Genomic DNA, 10040 nt, shown 5'->3' with positions numbered 1-10040 from the left:
TGCAGCCGCAGCCGCAGCCGCAGCTCCATCCCCAGCCCGGAACCCGCATCCAGGTGAGGCGGCCGCGCTCCGGGCACCCGGGCTGAGGAAAGGGCTGGGAATGGAGAGGGAACTGGATGGGATGGGGAAGGGGCTGGAGAACAGAAAGAGGACGCCGGTGGGTGAGTGTCAGTGTGCGCCCCGGGATATGTGTCTCTGTTGCTCGGTGTCTGCAACTGCCTGGGTGGCCGTGTGGACGTGCGTCCGCGGCCGTGTGCCCCCTGTGTGTCAGAGTGTCCGTGCGCTTTTGAATGCCTGCACGTCCTGTGTGTGCACGTGAGCGTGTCCATGGAGTATGTTTGTGTGCATGGCCGTGTGACTCTGTCGTGTGTGTACAGACAGGCCCCGGGGCTTCGCGCCTTGCCCAGCACTCCGGTTCCGCGGGGCTGCAGGTTGCAGGGCCCCGGATAACCGAGGCGGTGGCCTCTCCTGCGTCCCCGGTTTCAAGGACGCTAGGACTCGCTGCGGCCCTGTGGCCTAGCGCTGGGGAGGGGGTAAGGCGGGAGGGGGTTCCGGTCCCGGAAGGGCGCCTTCGGTCTCAGGAGGGAGGGGAGGGGACACCAGCGTCCCTCCGGAAGGGCTGGGGTGAGAATGCGGGGCCAGCACATCCGTGCCCGTGTGTTCGCCCTCCTCAGGCCGCCAGGATGGACGTGTTCATGAAGGGCCTGTCCATGGCCAAGGAGGGCGTCGTGGCCGCCGCAGAGAAAACCAAGCAGGGGGTCACCGAGGCCGCGGAGAAGACCAAGGAGGGTGTCCTCTACGTTGGTGGGCGAGGGGCGGGGCTTCCAGGGTGCAGGGGTTTGGGTGTCCTCCGAGGGAGTGGAGCCGAGGTCCTTAGAAGGAGGGAGTGGGGGGTCTGGGCAGGAGAATATGAGTCAGCAGATGGGGCCGGGTCAGCAGGGGTCACTGAAGGCATAGCCAGTGATGGAACCTGGGCCAGTGATGAGACCGACCGGAGGGGGAATGGGGGAAAGGTTGGTGAGGGTGGGGTCCAGCTGAAAGTCCAGGGACCAATGCGGGGATCAAAGGAGATCCCCTTCTTTTCCTTATTTTTCCCATTATTAATAGTTACCTGGTGCTGAGCCCTTACTCTCTGCCAAGTACCCTGTGAAATACATCCATAACATCTATTACCTCACTTAATGCTCCCTGCCCATCCACAGACCAGGGAAACTGGGGCTTCCCAGAGGTTTAACTATCTTGGTCAAGGTCACAGCTGATAAAACCCGAAGCTGGAGTTTGAGCCAAGCTTTACGGACTCCAAAATGCCCCCTCCCCTTGCTGTGCTCCCCCCAGTATTGTTGGGGCTCCCTCCCAGCCCTCCTTTCCAGCTACTTCCACCTCTGAAGCGCTCTCTGGGTCTCCCTCCTCCCAGCGGTTCCACAACTGGCATCTCTCCTCTGGGTGCACCCTCCTTGCAGCTGACAGCTGTCATCAGGAGAAAGGCCAAGTGGTTAAAATGTCTCACCCTAAGTGGGAAAAAAGAGGGAGGCTGCAGGATCATTTGCATAAAGGGAGGCAAGAAACTGATTGAATTCTGTCTGCTGATTCAGGGCTTAACTTGTGCGGTCCGTAGAATTATCTCCTATTCAGGCTGTAGAGGGCTGGTTAACTTGCCCAGGGTTTTGGCAGACTTGGAGTTGTGATAATTCGAAAAATACTTATTGACCACCTACTATGTGCTGGTAGGCGCCGGCTCTCCTGATAGTGATGCCAAGTATTCCAGTAGTGGGATTTGACATCCAGTGGCTGGGGTGGGGGCCACTTTGGTAGGGTAAACAAAGAGGGTAGCATCTGAGCTGAGCCCAAAGAATAAGGAGGTTGGGAAGGGGGTGCAGAAAAGCAGGTGCAAAGGCCCTGGAATGGGCTGAAGGATACTGGATTCGAGAGCAGAGGGCAGAAAGCAGTGGTAGGAAGTGAGATCAGAAAGGTGGGCAAAAGCCAGTTCATGAGTGGCAATTATAATTGCCATGATAGACTGTAAGCCAGGGACCGACAGGATCTGACTTCAGTATGGAAAGGTCCCTCAGGCCTCTGGGGACAGAACAAATTGCAGGGAGGCCCGCTGGGTGGTAACACAGTCGCCAGATGAGGGTGGTTGGAGCTAGGGCAGAGGTGATGGAGACTGGGAGAAGGCTTGAGCCCACACCTGCTGGACCCCAGCTCTGGCCTCCCTCTTCCCTCCTCCCTTCTCCCTCAGCCCTTTCGCTCCTGTGGACCCCTGGCACCCCTGACACTGTGTCCTTGCTAACAGACTCGGCCCCTCCCTTTCCCCTTAGATGGGCACCTCCTACTCCTCCCCCCTGACCAGGAACTTCTGATGGCCCCCAGTTCTTACTCATCAAAGCCTCAGCTCCCTGTACCCTAGCATTCAACGTGCTTTGTGGCCCTGCCTCAGTTTCCATTGCTTCGAGCACACAGACCCCGTTGATGTGCTCCGCTCAGGCCCTGAAAACACACCTCTCTATGCCTTGCCCACAAGGTTCCCTGTGCCTGGAACACCCTCCTCAGCCTCCTTTCTGCATATCCACCTGCTCCCCATTTGTCAAGACCCAGGCAATGCCCCCTCCCCCATCACGCACCACCTGGAGGCTGGAAGTCCTCTCCCCACTGCTTGAGGTCCAGGGCACCAACTCTGCTCTTCTCTTTCCTCCATCTGACAGTGAGCCATTGGCCTGGAACCTGAATCAGAGCAGGTGCCAACAAGCATTTGTGGGAGGAATAAATGGATATGCGTGCACAACCCCTGACCCCTGCCAGCCTCTGGGTCTAACTGGACTTAGCCCTGAGAATCCTGTCTTCTTGCACCCTCCTCCTGCCAGCCTCAGCTGGCCCAGACACGCGTTTCTGGCTCTGTCAGTTGTTGTCTGGGTTGCCAAATCCTCAGGATGGGAGACAGCCCACTCCCCTGAGGGCATCTACCCCCCACCACCTCAGGTTAGGGTCTCTTGCCTTTCCCAGTCGCTACCCTCCTGGAAAGACCCAGCCAATGCCATGGGTGTCAGTCGCCACCTTCACGTCACCCTTATACACCCATTCTGCATCTAAGACCCTCCCAACTTCGGCCAGAAGGAGGGATTTGCACTCTAGTTAGAAGAGGGTCTTTAGAAGAAATGGAGCGGGGAATGTTGGGATGTGAGTGTCCTCGGGTAGGATGTGGGCAGTTATGCATCAGGGGCACCAGGGGCACCTTTCCAAATACAGAGCCTTTTTTCCCCGCCCCCAGTTCCACCCCCCTTCCACCCCCATCTGCTCCCATCCTGGGCAGAGGATTAAATGAACCGGCGCAGGTAGAGTGCTTTCCCAGTGCTGGCGCTCAGGCAACATCCACCAGAGGTGTGGGTATCATATCAGGTGGGGGTGGTAGGGGACAGAGAGTGGGTTGAACTGGAAGTCCTGAGGATATAGGCATGAGGGGCACTTGTGGGATTTGGGAGCCCAAGGAGGCAGTGAAGGGCCAGGATGCCCACTGCTGACTGGGTCCCTCTGCCCACTCTGTAACCGCTGTGCTTGCTGGAGTCTGTTCCCTTGGCTCAGAGCCCTTATGTGTGCTCCTTTTTGTCCCCATAGGAAGCAAGACCCGAGAGGGGGTTGTACAAGGAGTGGCCTCAGGTACCGGCCCAGCTCTGCTCAGCCCTGTATCCTCACCCTGGCCTGGGATCTGGCTGGCCCCCAGAGACTGGGGGGGAGGGGTGGTGGAAAAGGGCACCCCTAAGGCTTCCTGGGGGTGTGCTCCATGGGAAGCCAGGCCCTGGGACACTATGGAGGAGTGTGGCATCTATGCCTGCTTCACCCTGGCCCCCAACCCTCTCCCTGACGCAGTGGCTGAGAAAACCAAGGAGCAGGCATCTCATCTGGGAGGAGCCGTGTTCTCTGGGGCTGGGAATATCGCAGCAGCCACAGGCCTGGTGAAGAAGGAGGAATCTCCCACCGGTATGAAGGTGAGCTATCCTTCCAACACCACACACACACGTGCCAGGCACACCCACAGACCTGCCACCAGCCTCCCCCAGCCAGCCTGGGGCACAAGCCACCTTGCCTCACGTTCTGCAGGGCCCTGCTAGACGCAGCTCAGAATGAGTCTGCATGAAGCTGTGTACGGGCACGGCACTCCCCGTGACTGTGACCCAGATCTGGCTGGATACATGTATCCTGATTGTGAGAGTCATCTGGACCACTTTTGGCCTCATCCACATATGTCACTGATCGTTCACTCATGTCTTTTCAGTCAACAAGTATTCATACCAGAGAGGGATTGCTCTAGGGGTTGCGACAGAATAGGTTCCTACATTCATGGAGCTGACACTGTAGTGGGAGAAGATACAGTAAAAAGCTAACCAGTAAGCAAGATGGTTTCAGACAGAGGTATGTGCTATGAAGAAAAGACAAGGGTGAGGGGATAGACAGTCAAGGGGTGAGGGCGCTACTTTAAGTTGAGAAGGCTTCTCTGAGAAGGTGACCTTAGAGCTGACACCCAAGGGATGAGGCAAGCCATGTGGAAAGTATATTTCAGGCAGTAGGAAGAACACGTGCAAAGGCCCTGAGGCAGGCATGAGCAGAAGTGGGCCATGGGGAGGGGTGAACTGTGTGTCGCACATTTGTGCAGACATGTTACCCCAGGCAAGTGGTGGCGGCTACCCACGTGTGCATGAAGTCAGATACCTCATTAGGACACGCTGTAGGGTGAGAGCTGTGAGCTCTGGAGCCCCACACAGCTGGATCTGAATCCTAACTCCACTACTTTCTGTGTGACCCTGCGCAGGTCCCATCATGTCTCTGAGCCTGATTCTTTGCCTCTAAGATGGGAGATGAGCATAAGAGGACTTTCAGGTAGATTAGAGATAATGTAGCTCAGAGGTTCTCAAAAACTTAAGTGTGCGTTAGATCACCAGGAGGCCAGGTTAAAATACAGACTGTTGGTCCCATCCCTAGAATTTCTGATTCAGTAGGTCTGTGGGGCTCGAGAATTTGCATGTTTAACAGGTACCTGGGTGATGTTGATGCTGCAGGTCCAGGGATCACACTTTGAGAACTACTGATGTAAAAACCCTGAATGGCATAGTGAGTGCTCAGTAAGAGATGATGGCCCCACGATCACATGGTCAGCCTGTGTGCGCCCCCAAGGTGTTGTGTCACCATAGGTGTGCTAGGACAGTGCACTCTGTGGGTCTATATGATGTCTGTAGAGACACACCTCCCATGGGGTGCTCTGTGTTGTCCACATGTAAGTGCAGACTCCGCCTCTGTGGGGGTGGGGCTTTCTTCAGCGTGATCAGGAGATCAGTGTGCATTCAGCATGAGAGTATCCATGCTGAGGAGACCCCACAGCACCCTCCACTCCAGATATTTTGCACAGTTGGTTCCTTCCCCTGTCTGAAAGCTGGGACTTGACTCAGAAGTTCTGGTTCAGGTCCTGTCTCTGCATTTTATCAGCTGTGTGACTTCCCATTTCTTATCCTTATGTTTCCAGTGATTGCTCCCATTCACTGATCTCTTGTGTGGGTAGGCACTGTTCTAGATATTGTACATAGAGTCACTCATTGAATCTTCACAACATCCCTGTAAAGAAGGCATCACAATTAGCCCATTTTACAGATGAAGGAACTGAGGCTCAGAGAGATAAAATGACTTGCCCAAGATCACAAATCCTGACTGCCCCCCCTGAGAAGGTGGTTGGGAGGATAAGCTCAGGTTCATGTCACTGTAGTCCCTTGGTGCCAACATGCGGCCAGGCCCAGCGCTGAGAGCTGGGGTGCAGAGAAGGCAGGTCTGGGCCTGAGCTCTCGGCTCAAGGCTTGGTGGGGGCCTTGCACAGAACCATTTCTCTTACCAGCCTTCCTCTTACCAGCACTTGTTGACACTTCAAGCATCCTCTCTCAAGGGAGCTCAAGATCATAGACTTACAATCCAAAGGCAGGCCTTTGGGGCCACTGGCCCATGGAGAACCCATGCAAGTCGGGGGCGCAAGTTTCTGTCTCAACCTCCCAGTCTGCTCACATACGTTATCATGCAAGCCTCCCCATATGCATACAAAGCAGAGACACCATCCCATTTCCCACCCGAGGCAGCTGAGATCAGAGGTAAAACGACTTACCTAATGCCAAAGAGGTAGTGAATGGCCAGGCTAGGATGGTTTTTAAGTGAACTTTTTATTGAAGTAGAGGATTCATGCAGAAAGCATGCAGCTCCATGGAATTTTCACAAGTTCAACTCTCCCCAAGTAACCAGCACCCAGATCAAGACACAGAACATCAGCCCCTCAGAAACCTCCCTTACACCTCCTCCCAGTCCCGACTCCCGGGGCCAAGACTAGGGTGAGAGAAGTGAGGTATCTGGGGCACAAAATTTAAGGGAGGATGCTTATTCCAGGGTCTCCTTTGCACCCCAGGCGCCTGACTCTCCTCACCTTTGTCCTGGCCCTTTCTCCCCCCACACAGCTAATTGCTTCCTGACTTCTATCACCACAAATAAGTTGGGTGTTTTTCAGCTTCACATAAATGTTATCCTAGAGCACATGCTCTTCTGTACCTGGCTTCTTTCATTCATCGGTAAGCGTGAGAGTCAACCACGCTGTGGTGTGCCCTGTGGTTCCCCATCCTTGGGGTGAAGTAACCACTGTGTGATAGGACGACAGAGCACACATCCATTCTACTGTTGTTGGACATTTGTTTCCCAATAATGTGCAGAGCTGGGATTCTTAATAGTCTGTTTCTTTCCTGGGTTCTGGTCATAGCTGGGTGACTTTGGGCAAACTAACATTTCCCCCTCCTGGGCCTTGATGGACCCACCTGTAACTGGGGAAAGTGAGCCAGGCCAGGAGTGTAAACTCATGTGCCCACAGGGCCCATGACAGGTAATGTGGAGGAGCTGAAGCTGCCTGGGTGGAGCCGGAGCAACTAGAGTGTAGAGGTGCCAGCCCTCCAGGATCCCAAGATTCTCACCTCTGTCCAGTAGGGAGGGACAGTGGTTACATGTGGAAGTGGAGGAGGTGGGGTGCCCCTTGCCTACAGGTTCCCCCACACGTGGCCTTGTGCAGCCGTGCCTGGACCTCAGGTTACTGTGAGTGCCCACGTGTGCAGTCAGCTCAGTCCCATGTTTCTGTACATACATGTGCTCGCCCACAGGGGACTGGCCATGTGTCTGGCAGCCCCCTATTTGCGTGCCTGCTGGTCTGCACGGGTCTGGACAGCAGATGCAGTGGGGAGGGGAGAGTCTTAGCTCACACATCCAAGCAACACCATGAGCTGTCGCTTCCAGCTTATCTTAAAATAGCAACAGCTGAAGAAACCAGGCCACACAGGGCCCTGGGGGAGGGATGGGTGGAAAGTGGCAGGGGAATGGCTCAGAGCCCCTGCTCAGCGCTGTCCCTGAGCCTCCATCTCCCTCCAGGGTTATCTCTGGGGACCTGACACGCACCCCCTCACAGAGCTGACACAAAGAGGGTAGGGATAAATGGGTGACTGAGTGTGCCATCTATCTCCCCATCCCACCCAGTCCATATGATGGAAGCACAGGAGGCTGCCACATGCTGGGGAAAGGGGTATGGAGAGCCCTCTCCCCCTCGCCACCCCCAGCTTCAAGCCATAATTGGAGGAATTTCACTCCTCCATCCCACTTCCAAGGCACACAAATAAACAATTTAATTAAAAATTCTGGTTGCATTGCCAACAAAGCCTAGCCTTCCCCCAATTGGCCAAAAAGCTTCCCAAGGTAGGAATTTGAGGGGCATCCCCAGCTGGCCTCATGGGCACTGTCTCTTCTCTGCCTGCAGCCAGAGGAAGTGGCCCAGGAAGCTGCAGAGGAGCCGCTGATTGAGCCCCTGGTGGAGCCAGAAGGGGAGAGTTATGAGGAACCGCCTCAGGTGAGGGGTGTCAAGGCTGGGTGGGGCTTTGGGCATCCCCAGCTGGGGTGGGAGGTTCCTGGCAGGATAAGGTTAGGCCTGGGAGCTTCAAGCCCCCCTTTTCTAGAACCCAGACACCAGAGGTGGCAGCAGGGAGGGAGGACAGATGGGGCCTAGCACTGGGCGCCAGGCACCCCTGCCCAGAACATCCCAGATGTCCCCAACTTCCAGGTTTCTCTTCTGCCCAGGGAGAGGGACATGCGCTATTCCTCCTTGAGGGGGAGGGGTCTCTGGGCCGGGCCTGGCCACTTGGTCTCCAACCCCTTCCTCTTTTGCTCTTCTCCACTCCACCCCCAACCCTCTGATGCAGGAGGAGTATCGGGAGTATGAGCCAGAGGCGTAAGGGCCCAGGACGGCCCCCCACCAGCAGCACAATCCCTTCCCTGTCCCGTGCCCCGCCCCCCAGAGCCAGGGTTGTCCTTCTACCCCTTCCCCTTAAAACACGAGATCTTCCTTCGCTCTGAGGCGCCCCCTCGGAGCCTGTGTTAGAGTTTGTCTGTCTCACCTGCCCGCGTCCAACCCTGGGGCGTGGACAGGGCCGGGGCTGCGGCCACGGCTGATAGCCTCGCCCCACCTATGTTGCCCCCTCCCCACCCCATCCCATCCCATCCAGTGTCTGCGCGGATGTAGCATGTTCGATGTGTTTTTAAACGAGTCGGAAAGCAACGGCTCCCCTCCACCCCCGACAGAGGCTCTCTGAGGGGCCCCGGGCAGCCCCAGAACCGCCCCCACCCGCATTCCCACATCGACCCCAAGAACCTTTTTTTTTAACCAAAACCAGGAGCCAGGCTGTGCCATGCCCCTCCCCCAGCCGGCCCGGTCCGAGCGCGGGCGTCGTGTGTCGTGATTGTGGCATGGAGAGTCCCCCACCCCCCGTGTGAGCGTGTCCCGGGCGGGCGGGCCCGGCCGCCCCCCGGGTGTCCATGAATAAAGCCAATCTGTCGGTAGCAGGCGCCGAACGGGCAGGGCTGGGCTGGGCTGGGCGCCGGATGGGGACGACCGACAGGGTTCCACGTCCCAGCCTGCCCCACGCCCCTCTTTGGGGCCCGGCACACTCAGCCCAGGTACAAGACTGACCACATCTGGCCTCAGCTCCTACCCGCCCCGCACCCCCGGGGAACGACCTGGATGGAGGGGTTCCCCCCAGGTTGGGCCACGCTGCGGGCTGGGAGGCGGGAAGGCTGCCTCGGGCGCCACCTACTGGACAGTAAAGCTCCCACTGGGCGTGCTGGGCGGAGGGAAGTCCGCTGCAGCCAAGGCGCAGGGCCGACGGGCTCAAGGCGCATGCAGCGCAGGCGCCTCGATGATCACGCACGCGCGGACCAGCGTGCACGCACGCTGGCCGACACGTGCAGACCAGCGCGCGCACTCAGAGTTGCACACGCGCCGCGATGAAGCTCTGGGAAGACAGCAGCGCGGTCACTGGAAGAAGCTGCTTCGCTCAAACCTCTCCCCACGAGAACGCTGATACGCACATACCCCTGCGCACACCTGCTCACCGCAGAAAAACTCATCCCAGGGGAGGGGAAATGGGCAGCTGCCACGGAAAAAAGCAGAGTTCGGGCAACCAGTGCTCCACCCTTCCCGGAAAGGAGTCCGAAAGTTTGCGACCTCGGCTGAGGTGAGCAAGGGTCTGCAGAAATCTGGGAAGCCGACCTGGCGCCTTGAGCGGACGAGTATTGGCACTAGAGGGCCCCCAACACCGCCGCGGTGCAGAGAAGTAGGGGGGCGGAGATGCCGCCTTGCTGTGCAGAGGCCCCGCCTCCATCAAGGCGAAGGCACTGCTCTGATTGGCACAGAAGCTCCCCCGCCCCAACCTGTGGTAGGCCCCGCCCCCGGCGATGCAGTGCTCTTGTTCTCTTTTGCCGCAGCCGCGGGCTAACTTGACTCACCCATGTGGAAGCCCGGCTCTGCTTTGCCGCAATAACCCCCATTCTTGCCTGAGGAAGACCCAGCGCCTTCTCTGCCAGGTCCGACCTCCTTTCCGACTCAAACCTTGCTTCGCCCCTCCATCCCCAAAGGCTGGAAGGAGCTTGCTGTATTCAGTCAACCGCCTGGTGTTTAGCGCCCCCTCCTTCCCTGAGTTGTTCGGGGCGGGGGG

At 57.4% G+C, this 10040-nt stretch overlaps 1 protein-coding gene across 1 annotated transcript; it reads left to right on the top strand.

Annotated features, from left to right (window-relative positions):
• The first annotated feature begins 16 nt into the window (after positions 1–16).
• Positions 17–8886, top strand: SNCB (synuclein beta). Its single transcript, XM_007463074.1, has 6 exons — positions 17–53; positions 675–804; positions 3610–3651; positions 3862–3980; positions 7811–7900; positions 8250–8886. Exons 2-6 carry the CDS (start codon positions 684–686, stop codon positions 8280–8282), a joined length of 405 nt encoding a protein of 134 aa, XP_007463136.1. The 5' UTR covers positions 17–53; positions 675–683; the 3' UTR covers positions 8283–8886.
• The last annotated feature ends 1154 nt before the right edge of the window (positions 8887–10040 follow it).

This window comes from Lipotes vexillifer, unplaced genomic scaffold (genome assembly GCF_000442215.2).
Source record: "Lipotes vexillifer unplaced genomic scaffold, Lipotes_vexillifer_v1.1 scaffold514, whole genome shotgun sequence".
In the NCBI taxonomy this organism is placed as follows: Eukaryota; Metazoa; Chordata; class Mammalia; order Artiodactyla; family Lipotidae; genus Lipotes; species Lipotes vexillifer.
The sequence above is the reverse complement of the archived record's forward strand: the minus strand, read 5'-3'. Positions and strand labels throughout refer to the sequence as shown.